This window comes from Chiloscyllium punctatum, chromosome 15 (genome assembly GCF_047496795.1).
Source record: "Chiloscyllium punctatum isolate Juve2018m chromosome 15, sChiPun1.3, whole genome shotgun sequence".
In the NCBI taxonomy this organism is placed as follows: domain Eukaryota; kingdom Metazoa; phylum Chordata; class Chondrichthyes; order Orectolobiformes; family Hemiscylliidae; genus Chiloscyllium; species Chiloscyllium punctatum.
Window position 1 is genome coordinate 53,936,762 of NC_092753.1, and position 21,547 is coordinate 53,958,308.

At 39.8% G+C, this 21,547-nt stretch overlaps 1 protein-coding gene across 9 annotated transcripts in view; it reads right to left on the reverse strand.

Annotated features, from left to right (window-relative positions):
* caska (calcium/calmodulin-dependent serine protein kinase a) overlaps positions 1-21,547 on the reverse strand; it is a 746,802-nt gene that overhangs the window by 430,153 nt on the left and 295,102 nt on the right. For 6 of the 9 annotated variants that reach the window (XM_072585162.1, XM_072585159.1, XM_072585161.1 and 3 more), the window contains exons 10-11: positions 4,244-4,343; positions 1,302-1,319 (exon numbers count right to left, since the gene is read on the reverse strand). In XM_072585162.1, the coding sequence (XP_072441263.1) occupies positions 1,302-1,319; positions 4,244-4,343 (118 nt within the window). The remainder of the gene's footprint in view (positions 1-1,301; positions 1,320-4,243; positions 4,344-21,547) is intronic. The other 3 variants (XM_072585163.1, XM_072585164.1, XM_072585157.1) reach the window with 1 other exon arrangement.

A 21,547-nucleotide genomic window follows, 5' to 3' on the forward strand; every position in this document is an offset into this window, starting at 1 on the left:
TTACCACTGGTAAATAAACTAAGTCAATCTGGTAAGTAGTCTAACTATAAAATTATCAAATACTTCAACACATTTACACAAATGGGACAACTGTGATGCAGTTGAGTAGGAGCACCTCTGCTTCTGAGGACTGAGTTCAACTTGTGTTCTTGCATTGTTGAGACTTGGGTTCAAATTTATTCCCTACTATAGGTCCCCTGTTTATCATGGTTGTAAAGCTTTTTTTGATACATGAATCTGGTAGTGCAAATCCAGTTTGCAGTATTTGTGGATTCAAAGCCCCAAATTGTTGCCAGTTCAGCAAAAGTCTTAAGATTTACTTCAGCAGTTTAAGGGACATCAAAAAATTGTATTCTTTTGAGACTGACATTATATTATGTAAGGTGACGTGAAATGAATTTTACTTGGCATGCGATTCTGTTATATTTGGCCTGGGAGTACTTGATGCTGATACAATGCCAAATTGCAAATTTATATCATTTTTCAGCATTAATTGCCCTCATCACGAGGAGTTTAAAACATTATGAATAATTTGATTTTCAACATATGTGCATTCAGGACCTTCTAATTAATTATTGTGCTCAAGTCAATTTAAATACCAAGATCTCACCCTTAGATCGATATAAATTATTAATTCTAATGAATATACATCAGTTGGCCAAGTAATAAATTTAAGATTAAATTTGGTGCTATAACAAAATTTCTTCCCTAAGAGAGATTAGTGAACCAGTTGGGTTTTTATAACAATTGACAGTGGTTACATGGCTGCCACTAAACCAGCATTTTTAAAACAAAACTCCAGGTTTCTTTTCTTTTGTTGAATTCTAATTTACCATCTGCCAAGATAGGATTCAACCTCTTGTCCACAGAAAATTAGTCTGGGGTTTTGGATTACTAGTCGAGTGATATTACTACTAAGCCACCACCTCCCAAGAGCAAATAATGATTAAAAAAAAATCTTCCAAAGTAAAACTGACCAACTTGCCTTTCTGCAAGTTAAGTGCAGAAACAAACTGCATGAGGTTCATAACCTTTTACAAGATTCTATTTAATACAACATCGATGCAAGAAATTTAAGTTAATTGTTAACAATTATCCTACAATATTCTGATGATGATGAGCGGTTCAAAGAAAGTCTCTGCAACATGTCAAGAAATAACTACATGAAGACAGCATGAAAAGTAATTTTATCTCCGCAGTACCATGCCTGTGAAAGGAGAGACAGTGAAATTTACACACACAAAGGCACATAATTTATGCAGTATGAAATGCCTTAAATAGAGAAACAAGTAGATACCTACTTTCTGCAGCTAGCAGTCCTAGTAAGTGGGCAGCATTTGGGTAAATAACAAACATTAAGACTTTTCAAACGAGAAACACAGTTATGAGTGAACTCTCATTCATTTGAAACTGAAAAGGAATTGGTTTAGGTCTTTGGTGAATCATTTCAGGTCTAAAGCCATTACTTGTTAAACAGTGTAGGCCTTAGTCAAGTCTTGACCAATGTACCAGTCAAATGTGGCTAATTGGAAATTTAGAAATAAATTTTTGATTTCTGATTAGTAAATTGAATATGAATAAATGGACACCGCTGTTGGGTCTGAAATCTCTCTCTCTCTCTATATATATAGGCATGATATACACTTTTAAGATGTTAAGATGAAAAGCAAAATGAATGCATCTCCTTTTTAAATCATTATAAATACATTACTTTCTTGGTTATTGCATGTTTATTAACTAAATATAGACGTATGAAGCACATTTACCCACATGGTTGAGTGTGGGTTCCCTAACTCTGAGTTATAAGTACAGGGTTCAAGTTCCACCTGCACCATAGATATGTTAACATCTCTGAATAGATTGATTAGAAAAAAAAACTGTGCAAGACATTTTCCACTAAAATTAGCATATATGGCCAAAAGACATTATCATCATAGACAAACTGTAGCTAATCTGAAATTTCAATTGGACAATGTTGCTTTAAATCAATTTTCCCTTGGACATAATTTTAGTTAGCTTTTTAACCAATCTACTGACTGATCAGTTCCAAGAATAGAAGCTAAGTTAGTTGTGTAAAGATTACTCCACCAGAATGTCAATAAAGAGTTTAAATAAAAGGCCAGCATTAATTTCATAGAAATAGTGATTTTTACTTCCAGATTTAAACCCTGACATTATAAGGTTAACTAAATGTATGGTTCATGTAAGACAGATTGTTTGTGCAATTCCATAATTGTATCAAAGTTGAAAGGGTTTAGAAAAGATTTACAAGGATGCTACCAGGGTTGGAGGATTTGCGGCAGAATAGGCCGGGACTATTTTCCCCGGAGCATCGGAGGCTGAGGGATGATCTTATGGAGGTTTATAAAATCATGAGGGGCATGGAGACAGTGAATAGCCATGGCCTTTCTCCCATGGCAGGGGAGTCCAAACTAGAGAACAATGGCTTAAGGTAAGAGGGGAAAGCTATAAAAAGGACCTATGGGGCACCGTTTTCACATGGAGGGTGGTGCTCGTATGGAATGAGCTGCCAGGTGGTGGTGGTGGAGGAGGCTGGTACCATTACAACATTAAAAATGCACCTGGATGGGTGCATGAATAGGAAGGGTTTAAATGGAGAATGGGTCAAAGGCTGGAAAATGGGACTAAATTAGGATATCTAGTCAGCATGGACGAAATGAACCAAAAGTTTGTTTCCCGTGCTGTACAATTCTATGACTCTATAATAGTGTTCAAATGCTACCAAAGACTTGGTGAAAATGCATCAGGCAACACTGAATGTCTGTCTTTGTATCAAGACTGGTATCAGTGACAATAAATGGACAAGTATGGATCAAATCAGATATGGGAAATAAGGGATGAGAAAAAAAAAATTAGTAGTTGTAACCTTTCAAGTCAAGTCATATATTGATAATTATTTTTAACCTTAGAATAGCATAATTATTGCTTTACAATCTCAAACAGGACATTTTAATTATTACAACTGGAAATACAGAGGACTATTTTGTTATTTGCCATTCAATTAATCAGAAGTTAAAATCATTGAAGTATACTTATAGGGATGGTCAAGCAAAATTGTACTATTTACACCTTTCCGTAAATGGACAGTGATTCACTGCCAACTGTCTTAGCATTTTCTCTCACAGTTCCAAGTAACATTTTCAAAGCCTAAGTTAGTTTAGTGTGCACTACTACTTAAATGTAAATTGCATGTACTCAGGAAGTAAAACAGCGATAACCATCTATTTACACATCACCAGATAAAATGCACTGAAACCACATGGGCAAAGAGGTTGCAAAAAGAGTACTGAGATCTGCATATATGAACTCAAATGGTGGTAAACGAGTTTTAAAATTTGCATTTTATATTTGCACATTTCAAAGTGTAAATTTGAAATTTGGAGAGTTTTACAAGTTAGCTCAACATTGTGAAGTGGAGTGAGATGGGAAGACGGTATGTTGGAAGGGAGGGGGAAACATGGTAGAGAGGGGAACAGGATATGTTGTGGCACTTTGGGGGTAAGCAGAGAGGGGGGGGCAGGGGGAGGAAGATATGCTGCAGTAGAGGGTGGGGCGATACGCTATGACAGGGAGGATGGGAGATATCCCATGGTAGAGAGGAAGGAGGGATATGCTGTGATAGAGGCAGCAGGGGATAAACTGTGGTAGAGAAGTAGGGGGATACACCATTCAAAGAGGAAAGTGGGGGGACATTGGACAGTGAAGGAGGAGAAAAGGGGGAAGACTCTGAAGCAAACAGGAAGATATGAAGCTATTTAAGGGGTAGAGGGGTCAGATGATGATGGTGAGGGTAGTGTGAGGTGTGAAGTGGAAGGTGCAAGGGATTAGAGACCAAGGGTAAGGAAATGGGATAGGAGGGGTTGAGAGAGAGGGGGAGTAGATGAGAAATTGCGATGAGGAGCTGCGAAAGAGTTGTTCAAAAATGGAAGGTATCAATACTAAGGGCAATTATTTCAAGTTGAATACAGAAGGCAGAGTGACACCTTCAAAAGAGTGAGGAGTCTGTTGTTTGCTGACTTATTTGGCCTGGGAATTGTATAATTATCATTTTTTATTATTGTTGAAGATAATGCTCTGCATCAATAAGGAAATCTGCATTCAATAAACGTAGGTACAATATTTTTGTTGCACAGCTTTGTTGTAGAGCTAGAGTATTTCACTCTGTAAAGATTACATAGGGATCAACTTTAATGTCTGGTTTCTCGAGAACAGAAAAAAGTACCTGAGGAAGTGGGGTCTTCAGAAAAATCAGGCAGTTCTTCAGGAGGGTCTCCATAGAAGGAATTGAACTTGTGGCTTGATACAGCTGCTAACACTGCCCCCTGAAATAAATAAAATGAAAATTTGTTACCCTACTGCATGACTCGAATGAGATGACAACCCAAATCAAGAAAGGATATGATTGGGCTAATATTTACACCTCTGTTGTCAAGATCTAAGTTGATAAAAAAAAATTAACCTTCAGCATTGCTAGGTTTGAACTGATTTGGCACTAAGCAGCATTATTGTAGTCCATGTGGCATTAAAAAGCAAAGAATAGCTACAATGATCTGACATATCTGCTATATTTTGAAGTAGATATGGAAGGTTCTATATCACAGCATATTTTAAAGTAGTCTCCGATTGAAAGATTGTCTAGAACATCCCTAAAAGCATACAATTATATCTTCCAAACTCAGCACCTGTCACTGAATTCTCGTAACACAGTTGCAGCTCAAAGTCAACAAACTCACAAATAAAAAAAATGTTAAAATAAGATTTTTTCACTGCGTGCATTATCTCATTTAACCACTTACTAGGTAGGTATTCTTTCTTCTCAAGGTTATTATCAAGTTAAAATTATAAGGTGGTACTGAAACGTAAAAGGTTGCACATCATTTAGCATTTACTACCTAGGATGGAGTTGATATTCCGGGTAATAATGGATTATAGTTTTGTCTACGCAGCATCTAATCAGAATTGTTAAACTTATGTCATTCTATTTCCAATCTAATAGTTGAAAATAGTATAATAATTGGAAATTAAAACTAATCTGAATTAAAAATTAAAACACAATAAAATGGGATAAAATTGGTCTGTACCATTTATTTTGAGTGTGAAGATCATAATGCACAACCATCTTATGTCCGGTCAGAAGGAGACAGGCAAGATGCAGACATTGTGCATTCATTTATCTGATTGTAGATGGAGCTGAGCATCTGCTGCATTGATGACTTTCTCTGCCTATGTTCAGGGGCCAAACAGTGCATGCCATGTCTCTTTATGGGAAGCAGTACAACAAAAGACTGTTGGTGAATATTACTGCTGCATTACTAAATGAGGAAAATGAAACATCAGCACAGAAACAATAGTCCATGCTCATGGATGCACAGCTGAAAGCCCCAGATAGATGCCATATTTCTGCCAGGTCAAGGAGACCCTCAAAGGCCACGGTTAAAAGTTATTTGAAGCAGTGTCACTTCATATATGTGGTCAAGATCAGAGAATGCATCTTCACGTGCCATCTCCAATCCAATCCAATATCAGCCTGACAGTTGAAATGGGTCATACATCCAAATCATCAGCAAACAACAGTTGATACTTGACATTCATTTACTGCATCTCAGTCTCAGCACCTACCACTGCTGTCAACATCAAGTTAGAGACAGGTTAGCTCACTACACTGTAAAAGCTGCTGGTCATGATGAAGGCTTTCATTAAGTGCAAAAGATCTACAGGGCCTGTTAGGTCTTGTGTGGTAGAGGATAATGACTTTCGGGTTTAGCTAAAACAAAGTCATAGAGTCACAGTCATAGGAAAACAGACTCTTCTGTCCAAGTCGTCCATGCTGACCAGCTATCCCAACCTAATATAGTCACATTTGCCAGCACCTGGCCCATATCCCTCTAAACCCTCCTGATTCATATACCCATCCAGATGCCTTTTAGATGCTGCAACTGTACTCGCCTTCACCACTTCCTCTGGCAGCTTATTCCATACATGTATCACCCTCTGCGTGAGAAAGTTGCCCCTTAGGTCTTCTTTATATCTTTCCCTTCTCAGCCTAAACTTGTGCCCTCTAGTTCTCGACTCCCCCACCACAGGGAATAGACTGTCTATTTATCCTATGCTTGCCCCTCACGATTTTATAAACCTCCATAGGGTCACCCCCTCAGCCTCCACAGCTCCAGGGAAAATAGCCCTAGCCTATTCAACCTCTCCCTACAGCTCAAATCCTCCAACCCTGGCAACATCCTTGTAAATCTTTTCTGAACCCTTTCTAGTTTCACAACATCTTTCTGAGAGGAAGGAGACCAGAAATGCATGCAATATTCCAAAAGTGGCCTAACCAACGTCCTGTACAGTCGCAACATGTCCTCCCAACTTCTATACTCAATGCTATGACCAATAAAGGAAAGCATACCAAACTCCTTCTTCACTATCCTATCTATCTGCTACGAACCTGTACTCCAAGGTGTTTTTGTTCAGCCACACTCCCTAGGACCTTACCATTAAGTGTATAAGTCCTGCTAAGAGCTGTTTTCCCAAAATCTCTTCTGGGGTAGAAGTGACTTGTACAAGAAGGATGTACTCTGTTTTCTACTTTGTTCCTGCCTGCCCTGACATTTGACTCGCTTTTTTTCTCAACTGGCCAGTCTCAAATTGATTTCTTTCCTCAGCATCTCCATGGGTCCAACTCCCTCCATTTACTCGTTTAAATCCTCCCAAGCAGCTCTAGCAAATCTCCCTGCCAGTATATATTAGCTCCCTTTCAATTCAGGTGCAATTCATCCTTCTTATACAAGTCACTTCTATCCCAGAAGAGATTCCAATGATCCAAAAATGTGAACCCTTCTCCCGTACACCAGTTCTTCAGCCACGCATTCATCTGCTCGAACCTCTTGTTCTTACGGTTCATGTTAGCAATTAGTTACAAGTTACATCAATACAACAGACATTGTCAGAAACTTTGAGGAGGACCATAGATTCTGTCTCACTCCATTGAGATTCAAAGTTGCTCTGCCCACAAGTTAGCATGACATTATAATGGATGGTACTTATGGCACTCCTCAATATTAAGCTTTTCAGGTGTACTTACAACAATTCCTTTAAGCATTTTGGATTATTAGAATTATACATTTGATTATATAATTACATTTATTTTTAATCGCATCTTCCACCACATTTCTGACTTTACAAATTGAGGTGAAGTGGAGGATCCACTATCCTCTCAGAATGTTATAGACTTGAAAAACTGGCAGTTAACTGGGTGGGAGGCCATTGGTTTTGAATTTTTCATGACAGTCTGAGGGGTGTAGATCAATACAATCTGGAAACCCTTCAATCTCAATTATAGAATTCTTCAATCATAAGTTCATAAGATATAGGAGCAGAATTAGACATTGGCAGACATTTGAAGAGTGTATGGATGCATTGCAACAATTTTCACTCATGTCTGGCACAATAAAGTGAGAAAGGTGGCTCAACCATGTTTAACAAGGGAAATTAGGAATAGTACACAGAAGGACAAACAAATTGGCTGAGGGTTGGGAGCAATTTAAATTTCAGCAAAGGAGCATAAAAGGATTAAGAGGTGAAAAATACATTAAGTGTAAGCTTGCAGGGAACTTACAATTTTACTGTAAAAGTTTTATTGGTATGTGTAAAAGAAAGACTAGCTAAGACAAATGTAAGTTCCTTTTAAAGGGGAAATTACAATGGAGACCAAAGATGGCAGATCAATTATTTCTGTCCTCCTTTGTCCCAATGTCCCAAAAATGTTGGGTTTGTTGACAGAGAGGAACTGAAGGAAATTAATATTAGTAGGGAAGTGATGTTGGGGAAATGATTGGATGAAAGGCTGATAAATCCCCTGGGCCTGATAATCTACATCCCAGACTGCTTAAGGAAGTAGGCCTAGAAACATTGGATGCATTAGTGATCATCTTTCATGATTCTATAGATTCTGGAACAGTTCCTATGGATTGGTTTGGAGGACAGCTAACATAACTCTATTATTTAAAAAAAAAGATCAAGAGTAAACAGGGAATTATAGACCAGTCAGCCTGATATCTCAAATGGGGAGAATGCTAGGGTCCACTATAAAAGACTTACTGGTAGAAAAATCAAAAAGCAGTGAAGGGGTCTGATAGAGTTAGCGCTGAGTAACAAAAGGGAAATTATGCTAGACAAATCCACTGGAATTTTGAGAGGATATAACTAGGACAGTTGATGAGGGGATCCAGTGGACATGGCTTATTGAGACTTTTAGAAGACTTTTAGTGAAGTCCAATTTAAGAGATTAGCATCTGAAATCAAAGAACATGGGACTGCAGGTAGTGCACTGACATGGATAGAACTGGTTGGCAGATAGCAAATGAAAACAGGTCTGTTTTTTTGAGTGGCAGGCAGTGTCTAGTGGAGCACTCAAAGAATCAGAGCAAATACCCCAGCTCGAATGACTTAGATGAGGGAACTAAATGTAATATTGCCAGGTTTGCAGAGGACACAAAGCTGGGTGCTTCGATAAAGTGAGGCATACAAGTTACGCTGCACAGGAGGTACGCAAATCAAGATCAAATGAGCAAGATCAACACTATTTGAAGTTAGTGAGTCCATTCATCAGTCTAATAACATCAGAGAAGAAGCTGTTCTTGAACCTGCTGGTGCGCGTATTCAAGCTTCTATATCTCTGTCTGATGGAAGAGGTTGTCGCAGAGTATTACTGAGGTGGGAAGTGTCTTTATCGATGTTGGCATCCTTTCTGTCTTAGCAAGAAGTGCATATAGAGTGATCGGAGGTTAGCTTCCATGATCGTCTGGGCTGTGCCATTATGCACCCAGATAGTATGCTTTCTGTGGTGCATCTAAAAACGTTTTGGTGAGGATCCTTATGGACATGTCAAATTTTCTTAGCCGCCTGAAGAGGAGGAATTGTTGTGCCTTCTTAACCACTGCACCTACATGGAAAGTCCAGGCCAGGTTATTGGTTATCATCACTCCCAGGAACATCACGCTCTCAACCTCCGCTTCACTGATGTTGATGTGGGAGTGTCCTCCTCCTTTCTTTCTGATGTCAATGATCAGTTCTTTTGTTTCGTCAAGTTAGAGAAAGAGGTTGTTATCACTGCAACACAACAGCAAACCCTCTACCTCCTTTCTGTATTCAAGACTTATCATTGTTTGATATTTGTCCTACTGTGGTGGTGACATCGGCAAACTAATAGATGGCATTCATTTGGAATTTGGCTACACAGTCGTGAGTATATTGTAGGGATCTCAAAATGCATCCTTGGGTGACTTCAGTGTTGAGGGCTATTGTGGAGGAGGTGCAGTTGTCTATCTTCACTGACTGCAGTTTTAGGGTCAGGAAGCTAAAGATACCATTGCAGGGGGTGGAGCTGAAACCTAGGTCTCGGAGTTTTACGATTAGTCTGGTGGGGTTTATGGTGTTGAATACAGAGCTGTAGTTAATGAGTAGGAGTCTGACATAGGTGTTCTTGTTGCCCAGACAGTCCAGGGATGAGTGCAGGGCTAGGGAAATGGCATCCGCTGTGACCCTTTTACTTTGGTAGGCAAATTGCACAGGGTCAAGGCAAGGTGGGAGGCTGTGTTGATGTGGGCCATGGCCAGCCTGTTGAAGCACTTCATGATTAGGGAGGTCATGGCCACTAGGCAGTAGTCATTAAGGCACGCTGCATGTGCTTTCTTTGGTACTCGGATGATGGCAATCGTCTTGAAGCAGGTGGGTACTTTGGCTTGGAGGAGGGAGAGGTTGAAGAAGTCAGCGAATACCTCTGCCAAGTGGTCTGCCCAAGAGTTATGTGCATGGTTAGGGACTCTGACCGGGCCTGGCGCTTTCCTTGGTTTGACTCCCAGGAAGACAGAATTGATGTCTGCAACAGTGATGGAGGGAACTGGTGCATCCAGGCTACGTGACATTGCAGTGCTGTCATTCTACCTGAACTGAGCATAGACAGCACCTCGTGAATCAGGGAGGGATATATTTTTGTCTGCTATCTTGCTTTGCTTCATGTTGTATCTTGTTATATTGTGTAGGCCTTGCCACAGGCATCGGGTGTCTGTATGGTTGGTTTGGGCCTCTAACTTGGTCTGGTACTGCCTCTCGGCCTCTCCGATGGCTTTTGGGAGGTCATATCTGGATTTTCTGTATAGGTCTGGGTCATCGGACTTGAATGGTGCACATTTGGTCTTGTATCTGACATAGCTATTTGATCATGAAGCTGTATCACACTCAGACTTAGATCAGTAATAGATTTGTCAACTGGCTTGAGTAGGCTATACTGTTTATTGGAACAGGATAGGTGAAGAGACGGGATGGTAAGTAAGCTTGTGAATGCAATGAATACTGGCCAGATAGTTGACAGTAAGGAAGGAGGTTTTATGTTACAGAAGAATATAGATGGATTGGTCAGAGGAGCAGATCCATGGCAGATGAAGTTTAACCCTGAAAAGTGTGAAATGATATACTTTGGAAGGACTAACAAGACAAGGAAGTACTCAATGAAGGGTAAGAGACTATGAAGCTCAGAGGAACACAAGGATCTTGGGATGCTTGTTCACAGAAGGTGGCAGGACAAGTTAATAGGGTAGCATACATGACACTTGTCTTTATCAGTTATGGCACTGATTGTAAGAGCAAGGTGGTTATTCTGGAGCTTTATAGGACTTTATATAATCTGCAACTGGAGTACTGTGTGCAGTTCTAGTCACTGTACTAAAGGAAGGATGTGACTGCACTGGAGGGGATTCACCAGGATGTTCCATACAATAGAACAGTTTAGCTATGAAGAGAAACTGGATAAGCTTGAGTTGTTTCCTCTGGAGCAGAGAAGACTGAGGGGAGACCTGAATGAGGTATACAAAAGTATGAGGGACGTGGACAGAGTGGATACAAAGCAGCCATTCTCCTTAGTTGATGCGTCAATAACAAGGGGCCATAACTTTAGATGAAGTAGGAGGTTTAGAGGAGATTTAAGGAAATTGTTTTTCACCTAAAGGGTGGTGGGAATCTGGAATGCACTGGTAGATAGAAGAGATTGGAAACCTCACAACCCTTCAAATGGATGAGCACTTAAAATGTCAGACATTCAAAGCCATGGGCTAAGTGCTTGAAAGTGGGATTAGTATAGATTGAGAGTAATTCATTTTGCTAGTTCAGACTTGATGGACTGAAGGACTTTTTCTGTACTGTATGATTCTCTGACACCTAATCTCAATGTTTTCTGTTGTTTTAAAAAAAGTCTTGAGCCTGGAGAATCCCATATATTACTCATTTCTAATAACCTTCAATTGGGTGGCTTGCTAGGGCCATTTAAAGGGACAAGCCAGGCAGCATCAAAGGAGCAGGAAAACCAATGATTCCTGATGAAGGGCTTTTGCCCGAGACATTGATTTTTTTCTGCTCCTCTGATGCTGCCTGACCTGCTGTGCTTTTTCACTCTAATCTTGACTCTGATCTCCAGCATCTGCAGTCCTCTCTTTCGCCCATTTAAAGGGGTAATTAAACGTCAGCCACACTGCTACCTGATGCATTTTATATGGTATGATCTACCTGTACAACATGCAAACAACATTTTTCACTGTATCTCGGTATATGTGACAACAAACAATCATTTCTGTGGCTTGAATAAAATTCCTAACGAAGCAAACGTTCAGCAGCCAGTTTAGTAAAATTGACAGTCTGGCAATCTTCAAACTGAAATTGACGAGGTTGCAGCCCTGCCGACTCATTGGTCACTTTTTTCTGAGTGTGTGCTTTCATTGCCTGACAGTTGGTTTCAACTTGGAAGTTAGTTTGCCTGCCTTTCACTTCATTTGCCTTCAGCTGGACTTCCCCACAGTTCCTTCATTGTAGTATGTTAGCAGCACCTCTGCCAAGGATCTCTGATGAGATGAGCAGCAACACCAGGTGCTCTCTCTTAACTGTGTACTCTTCCACAAGTCAGAAGAGATGGACATAGAGGTCCAGCCCCAAGGAGGTAAAGCCCCTAACACAGGCTCTGGCGGAGGACCAGTTCTCATCTAACACCATCAATATATCCTGCTATTCAGTTCTCTATCATGTGATTATACAAGTTTTCCTTAAATGAATCTATGATAAAATTTAGAACTGTGCAGTGCTGATCTTAAGTTAGAGACAAAGAGATTATATTCATCATACAAACTCATTTCAAGAATGGTAAACACAATGTAGTGGCAGTGTGCCAAGATTCTATTCTGTATATGGAAAAATAGTGCACACTATTTCATACAAACTGCATATTTTCCATATACAGTATTCCCTAATTGCCACTGCTAATTTGGTAATTTTAATAAAGTCGTTTTATAGTTTACAGCTTAAACAACAGACTTGTACCGTTATTTCTTCTCATTGTCAAAATGTATAAACATAGTATCCAAGTGGTTAAGTTTAACATTTGAATCATACTACAGTCCAAAACTAGATATACCTTACTGGGTAGAACCTCAAGTTTAAAGTAAGACATCTACAAGCAAAGCAGACCTAAAAGTTTGATAGCCCTGTTTGAAAAGTGACAGGCTATTGGCCTGCTCATACACACATGCTGCAAGAGTCCCATATCATTGACTATGGAGTGGTAGTCACTGTGGTTGAGTCACCTAAATGCAATCCACCCCTCCCCCAATGGTAACGTTTATGTTCCCAATTTAGTAATTTTTCTTCCAGTATGGCACTTCCACTTCCACTCTCGCAGTTGATGCTGTCAACCAAAACAGACTCTGATTTAAACCTTCTTACTGCAGAGGTCCACACCAACTTTTATTTACAGAGAAACTCAAAATAAACAAGACCATACTGAATCATAATACATATATTTGATGCATCCTCGTTCAACTGACATTTTTTAACCCTACATAAACTGGAAAGAGTTTGCATATTACTTTTCATAATTATAATTCTGCAATTTTCCTATAGGAACAACAAATAAACAACACCAGATTATAGTCTAACAGGTTTACATGGAAACATTAGCTTTGAGAGCACCATTCCTTCATCAGGTGGTTGTGGAGGTTAACATCATGCTCTCAGAATTCATGCTCCAAAAGCTAGTGCTTCCAAGTAAACCTGTTGGACTATAACCCGGTGTTGTGTGATTTTTAACTTTGTCTACCCCAGTCCAACACTGGCACCTCATGAACAACAAATAGACTTTATATTTTCACCAAATCCTACAGCTGACCTGCTTTACAAAAATAATTTGTTTTCTACCAAAAAGAGCATTTTCCATATCTAGATTCTTAAAAGGATTGTGTACCTCAGTGATTAGTGTTCTTTTCCTATGGAAAGCCCAACCGTTTCTACTTGCAGGTTTTAATACTCAGGAAAAGTAAAGATTAACTTCATTACAGAAGGAGGCATTTCATATCAGGAAAGTTTGTCTGGAGTGTGTATTGCCGATGCATCTTTTCAAGTTAATAATGAAGACCAGTTTTGTGGAGGAAGTTATGTTATACATTCTTTCAGACAACAAGCAATGAAAAACATCACAATAACATTATGATGTTCATATTTTATCAGTGGTATACTTTGAGTCAGAACAATGTTGCAACATGTCCTGTCATGTGAGATTTTCTTTTCCTGTTTATACACATTCCAGAACAAAATCAGCTGTGTCATGTGTACAATGCGCAACAAAACATGAAAGTTGAATCTACAATATCCTACACTTATGACATAGGAGTCAGCTGCTTTTAAAAAAAGTATAGATGAGCAACTGTGTGTCTGCAATACCCCATGTTTTGACAATTATTACAGGCTTTCCAGCATTTCCTGTGAGGGGCTTGAGTTTTATGAAACCTCTGCAACAAGTACACAAAGTGTAGAGATGGCAGCATGGCCAAGCATGTTAGACACAGGATTGAGGTTCTAGTGTCTACAGAGGCATGGATTTGAATCCATCCATTAAGAATTGTGCTAAGGGCTTGTCATTCAGATGCTTTGGTATCTTTGAAGGGATCTTGTGCAGTGGTAGCATCCCTGACCGTGGGGCCAGAATGTTTAGGTTTAAGAAAAACAAAAGAACCATGGATGCTGGAAATCTGAAACAAAAACACATTGCTGGAAAATCTCAGTAGGTCTGGTAGCATCTGTGGAGAGAAATCAGAGCTAACATTTCAGATTGAGTGACTTATGGTAGTTAGGAAAAGGATAGCTTTTATACAAAAGATGGGGTAGGGGAAGGGCGGGGGCACGGAGAGCAAACAATACACTGAGTTAGAGCCCCAAATGAGAAAAACACTGTTGGACAGACAAAGGTGTGCTTAAAAGGTCAGTCTGGGGGAATGAATAGCTGCTAATGGGAACAATAACTGGTTAACAATGGGTAGTGTTTGGTAGCAGCCTGTGTCATGACAATGCCTTGTGTTGGGATGGGGAAAAGCATGTGGAAAGGTACTGAAACCCTAAAATTGTTGAACTTGACACTAAATCTAGAAGGCTGCATGGTTCCCAAGTGGAAAATGAGATGCTGTAATTCCAGCTTGTGCTGAGCTTCACTACAGCACTGCAACAGGCTTCAGACAGACCTGCTGGTCAAAGAAAACAAGGTGGTGGGTTGAAGTGGCAGACAACTGGAAGCTCAGTAATTTTGCGGTCTGAATGTAGATGCTCTGTGAAGCAATCACCCAATCACCCACACTTCGTTTTCCCAATGTAAAGGAGACCACTTTGAGCAGTGAATACGATAGACTAAATTGAGTAAAGTGCAGGTAAAGTGCTACTTAAGCTGGAAGATGTGTTTGGGACCTTGGATAGTGAGGAGGAGGAAGGCACGTATTACAGCTGCTGCAATTGCAGGGAAAAGTGCAGTGGGGGTATGGGGACATGTTGAAAGTGAAGGCGGAGTCGACCAGGGTGTCCTAGAGAGAAGGGTCCCCGTGGAAGGCTGACAAGGGAGGGGAGGGGAATACATGTCAGTTGCTGGCATCCTGTTGGAAGTTAAGGAAATGAACGCTAACGATTCTCTGTATGAGGATGCTGGTGGGATGGTAGGCAAGGACAAGGATGACACTATCGCTGTTTGGAAGAGATGATAAGGGATGTGGGCTGAAGTGCTTTGAGATGGGTCGGACCTGGCTGAGGGCCCTGTCAACCAGGTTTGGGGAATCTTGGGATTCCTTGGTTGAGGAAGAAGGTGGGCATTTCAGAGGCTCCCTTATTGAAAGTTGGCATCATCAGAACAGATATGATGGGGATAGAAGAACGGGGAGAATGGAATGGAGTCTCAACAGAAAGCAAGGTGTGAGAATGTACAGTCAAGGTCACTGCAAGAATCAGTTGATTTGCAGTGGTATTGGTGGCCAGACTATTCCTAGAAATGGAAACAGAGATGTCAAGGAAGGGAAGGGAGAAGCCAGACCAGGTGAAGGTGAGAGTGGGATGGAAATTGGAAACAAAATAGATAAACATTTCCAATTCTGGATGAAAGTGGGATGCAATGCCAATAATGTCATCGATGTACCAGAAAAAGAATTGTGGTTGGGGTCTGGAGTAGGACCGGAACAAGGAATGTTCCATGTACCCCACAAAGAGACAGGCATAACTGGGGCCGATGCAGGTACTCAGGGCTACCCCCTTTGACCTGAAGAAAGTGAGAGGAGTTAAAAGGGAAGTTGTTCAAGGTTAGGACGAGCTCAGCCAGGTGGAGGAGGGTAGCGGCTGAGGGGGACAGTTCAGGCTTTTTTTTCAGGAAGAGGAGAACCCCGAGACCATCCTGATGGGGATGGACACACAAAGGGATTCTGTATGAAAAAGCTGTCCCTCAGATCCCTTTTAAACCTTTCCCCTCTCATCTTAAACTGATCCCCTTTAGTTTGGACTCTCTTACTTTGAAGAAAAGGCCTGAACCATTCACGCTATCTCTGCCCCTCATGATTTTATAAACTTCTATAAGGTCACCCCTTAGCCTCTGATGCTCCAGGGAAAATATTCTATTCAGCCTCTTTTTATAGCTTAAACCCTGTAACGCTGGCAACATCCTTGTGAATCTAAAGTTAATTTGTGAACAGTTACTAAGCCAAATATTACCTACAGATTTGAGAATGTAATCACTAATTCTTTTAACACCCAGTCAGCTGTCTGATCTAGAATATGCATTAGATTATAATGTTAAATACACTAACAGCACAATATTTGTTCTTTGATGTTATTGACAAATCCTCCACCCGATTATATTTTTTGGTTGCAGTTCAGGTTAAATTGTAAGACCTATTTTCAAAACTCATTCGTTAATACAGGTGTGGATTGACAAAGCATAAAATGGAAGAATAAAACAATTATCAGTATCTTTAATCCTGAGTTGCCTTGACACAACAGTAATTAGTTTTCTTTCTAAACTACGGCAGTTATGTTGAAAATGTGCTCTCATGTTTAATATTTTTACACTAAATATTTTTAAAAGGTCATTTGTGAGAAACATGGCACTTTTGAAATCTTACTTGTCAAATCTATGTCACATAATTGTTGAATACATTAAACAATAAAATTTGCAATACTTTGTTCAAAAACATATATAGCTACAACAACTACCTACTTTATGATTGGTAGTTTAAGTGAAACCATCAGTTAGATGTTGAGCTTATAAAAATAACTCAAATTACTCAGTAAGCTCCTCAATCAAAACTAAACTGGAAAAATAAACCAATAAAACGCATATTTTATTTGCTAAATTATTTTAATTGTCATATTATTTCCTCAATCGCCACATGAAAGTAAAGCATACAATTTACAATATGTAAACATCAAAACAGATTCACATTTTGGTCCCTTCCTAAGAATGACGGTCTTCATCTGGATTTTCCTTCTTGATTTTTTGGTTGGCTTCACATACAGCAACTCTCTAGTCCTGTTCATGTCTCTAAAAGGATGAATATGATTCAAGGCAACAGCATCAAGAGCACAGAAAGCATTGCAGCTGTACCATATCCACAAAAAGCATCACCTACGACTATAATGGGAGCAAACAGTTTACTGTGGACATGTGCATCATCCATTTTACTGTAAAGAGGCACTGAAATCAGGAGACTTAGCAAGAATCATTTTCTATCCTTCCATGGAGTCATAAATACAGTGTCCATTCTGGGATGACAACTTTATGACTTGCCACTGTGATTACCATTTGATACTACTTTGGTTATAGTTCTTACTAATCTTCTGCTGGCTGCAGGTGCAATTTCATCTTATAATATAGCTTCTTCCTATACTATACTGGTCTCATGTTTTGAGGTTACTCCTGTTCTTCTTGGCTGGTCCCATAATGCTCCTTGATCACAGAAGTGACACAGTGCTGTCAAATCTCTGAACCTCTCTCCAGCTCTTAAACATCACTTTACTCACTCCAATCAGTTATTACCAAATAATAGAAAGATAGAAAATAGGAGCAGAAATACACCATTCCGACCTTTGAGCCTGCTCATTGACCATCCAACTCAATAGCCTGCTTTTGTTTCTCCTTGATCCCTTTAGTCCCAACAGCTATATCCAACTTTTTCTTTAAAATATACATTAGCCTCGATTGCTTTCTGTGGTAACGAATTCCTGGCTCACCACTCTTTTGGTGGAGGAATTTCTCTTCATCTCAACATTAAATGGCTTGCCCTGTATCCTTAGACTGTGGCCCCGGATTTCAACTCCCTCATCATTGGGAACATCCTTCTTGCATCTACCCAGTATAGTCCTGACAGAATTTTATAGGTTTCTCGGAGAAAAGTCCTCCCTCATACTTCTGAACTCCAGCAAATGTAACCATAACCGATGCAACCTCTCCTCACACTTCAGAACTGTCACCCCAGGAATAAGTCTGAGAAATCTCTCCTGCATTCCTTCTATGGCAAGAACATCCTTCCTTTGAGAAGGAGACCAAAACTACATACAATATTTAAGCTAAAATCATAAAACACCAAGTTATAGTGAAACAGGTTTATTTGGAAGTGCAAGCTTTCAGAGCGCAGCTCCTTCGTCTGGTAGATAGTGGGGCTGGATCATAGGACTCAGAATTTATCTTAAAAGATCGAAGTGTCATACAACTGATGCGACGTATTGAACAAACCTCGATTGCTCTTTAGTTTTTAATCACTTAGAATGGGGATGCAGGTTTTGATTGATTAATCTGTAAATCCCAGAACTTGAAGTCACATTCCCTAGATAACTTAAAGTTTTATCAGTATATGTAAAAAGAGTGACATCTCAGCTCAGACAATGCATTAAACGTGGGAGATTTTCATCTGTCTGTACCTCAACTATGAATCAGACTAGTTCTATTTCCAAAATAGGAATTTATAAAAAGTCACATGCACTGACTGCCTACAGATAGTGTGCTTTTTGAACAGGATAGAATGTATCTGCAAATGCAAATTCACCTCATAGACATGGGCGTGCGCGCACACACAAGTCTATGGGGTGAATTTGCATTTGCAGATATATTCTATTTTGTTCAAAAAGCACACAATCTGTAAGCAGTCAGCTGATGTGACATTTTATAAATTCTTACTTTTGAAATAGAACCAGTCTGACTCAAGGTTAGGATACAGACTCTAACCTCACACCTTTAATGCATTGTTTGAACTGATACGTCACTTGTTTTTTTCACACAACCTTAAGTTATCTCGGGAATGTGACTTGAAAGATGTTCTGGGATTTACATTTTATTGAATCGTAACCTGCACTTCCATTCTAAGTGACTAAAGACTTAAGAACAATCGAGGTTTGTTCAAGACATCGCATCAGTTGTATAACACTTTGATCTTTTACTATAAATCCTGTGTCCTATGATCCACTAGCCATCCGACGAAGGAGCAGCACTCCGAAAGCTTGTACTTTCAAATAAAACAGTTGGATTATAACTTGGTGTTGTGTGATTTTTAGCTTCATCCACTTCAGTCCAACACTGGTACCTCCACGTCATGGCTACAATATTTAAAGTGTGGTCTCACCAAGGCCCTTTATAATTGCACCAAGACATCCCTACTCCTGTATTCAAAGTCAATTGTTATGAAGGCCAATATATCATTTCCCTCCCTGATTGCCTGTTGCACCTGCATGCTTACTTTCAGTGACTGGCATACAAGGACACTCAGGCCTTGCTGCAAATTTCCCTCAATTTATAGCTATTTAAATAAGAATCCATCTTCCTGCTTTTACCAAAATGGATAACGTCGCATTTATCTATATTATACTGCATCTGCCATAATTTTACACACACACTCACCTAGCTGATCTAAATGACAGTAAAACATCTCTATATCCTTCTCACAGTTCTCCTACCCAACTTCGCATCATCCGCAAGTTTAGAGATATCACATTTGATTTTGAACATATCTAGCAAGTTAAGACTAGCTAAATTTGAAACTTTAGACAGGGAGTAAACAGGGATTTATGTGGCCAATATGATGCAGGATGGTACTCTGCCTTCCAGGTGGTAGAACTGTTACAAGGCATTCATGTAGGTGAATTCATACGATATAGGAGCAGAATTAGGCCATTTGGACCATGGAGTCTGTGCTGCCATTTGATCATGGCTGATATGCTCCTCATCCCCATTTTCCTTCCTTCTTTACATATGCCTTCAACCTATTACCAATGAAAAATCCGTCTAACTCCTGCTTAAATGTCCCAGCATCCACTGCACTTTTGGATAGCAAATTCCACAGATTCCCAACCCTTTGGGAAAAGTAGTTTCGCCTCAACTGTGTTTTAAATTGCTACCCCTTATCCTAAGAATATGATCCCTCATCCAAGAATGCACCACAAGAGGAAGCATCCGCTCCACGTTTACTTTATCATCTTGAATACCCCAATTTGATCTCCCCTCATTTTTCTAAATTCCAGAGAGCATAGGCCTAAACTATTCAATCTCTCTTCCTACGACTGAATCCCACATCTTTGGGATCAATCTAGTGAACTTCCTCTGAACTGCATCCAATGCCACTATATCTTTCCTCAAACAAGGAGATCATAATACTCCAGGTGCGGTCTCATCTATGCCTTACATTGTTGCAAGGCATTGATGAGACTGCACCTGGAGTAGGTGCAACAATATAAAGTTGCAATAATATTTCCTTACCTTATATTCTATTTCTTTTGGTCTAAAAGTCAATATTCCATTCACTTTCTACATTATTTGCTGTATATGCATGTTATCTTTCCGTGACTCATGAACGAGTACATCTAGATCCCTCTGCACTGGAGCACCCTGAAGAGTTGCCCCATTAAGATAATAAGTCTCCTTCCCATTTTTTCAGCCCAAATTCATGACCTTGCACCTATCCACATTAAACTTCATCAGCTACATTTTGGCCCACTCTCATAACCTAGCTACATCCCTTTGTAAGGTCCTTATTTCCTCTTTGCAATTTACCTTCCTGCCTATTTTTGCGTTGTCTGCAAACTTGGCTATACAGCCTTCTTTCTCTGTATCTAAGTTGTGAATGTAAATTGTAAATAGCGGGGTCCAAGGACCGAACTCTATGGCACCCCACTAGTTACATCTTGCCATCCTGAAAAAAACCCATTTATCCTGACACTCTGTCTTTTGTCCATCAGCCAGTCATCTAACCAAGCTAATAAATTACCCCACTCCCATATCATCCAACCTTGTGAATTAACCTTTTGTGCAGTATCTTATGAAATACCTTCTGAAGTCCAGGCATAATATATCTACGTGATCCCCATTATCCGAAATTGTTTGAACAGCCAGAGGATTGTGGTCCAAACAGGAACAAATAACATGAGGAGGAAGGGGATGTGATCCTGCAATCAGAATTTAGGGAGTTGGGTGGAAAATTGGTTACTCCCATGTGTTTTACAAGAGAGTACTCAAAAAGAAAGCTAAGACAAGTAAATGAATAACTGGAAAGATGGTGAAGGAGAGAGGGCATTAGATTCCTGGGACACTAGGTCTGGCTCTAGAGGTGATGGCACTGGTACAGGGCAGATGTGTTGCATCTGAATAGATCCAGAATGGAGTCCCTTGTGGGGCATTTTGATAGTGCCAAAAGGATGGTTTAACTACCTCAACAGGAATGTGGAAATCCGGAATGATTTTTAGAGAGCAATACAAGGGTTCATGAAACACTGGGAGAGGCAGATAGCATCAGAAAACAGAATAGTAAATTAACAGGATGACTCAAAGTAAGAAATAAAGAAATGAAGTTTAAGTTATGCTGTATGTTGTGAATAACATTGGAGAGTTACAGGCACAGATTGCCAGTTTGGATTAAGATATTGTGGCAAAAATGGACACAGAGGGTTAGAGGAACATAGGAAACTGGGAATTAGGAGTGGAATAGGCAATTCAACCCTTCAATCCCACTCTACCATTTAACAAGATCATAGCTGATCTGACCTTGGTCTCAATTCCACTTTATTGCCTGCATTCCATAAGCCTTTATCTTCTCTTTAATCAAAATGATATCTATTTCTTTCTTGAATCTGTTGATTGATTCTGCTTCCACTGCACACTGGGGCAGTGAGTTCCACAAATTTAAATCCCTCAGAGAATTAGTTTCTC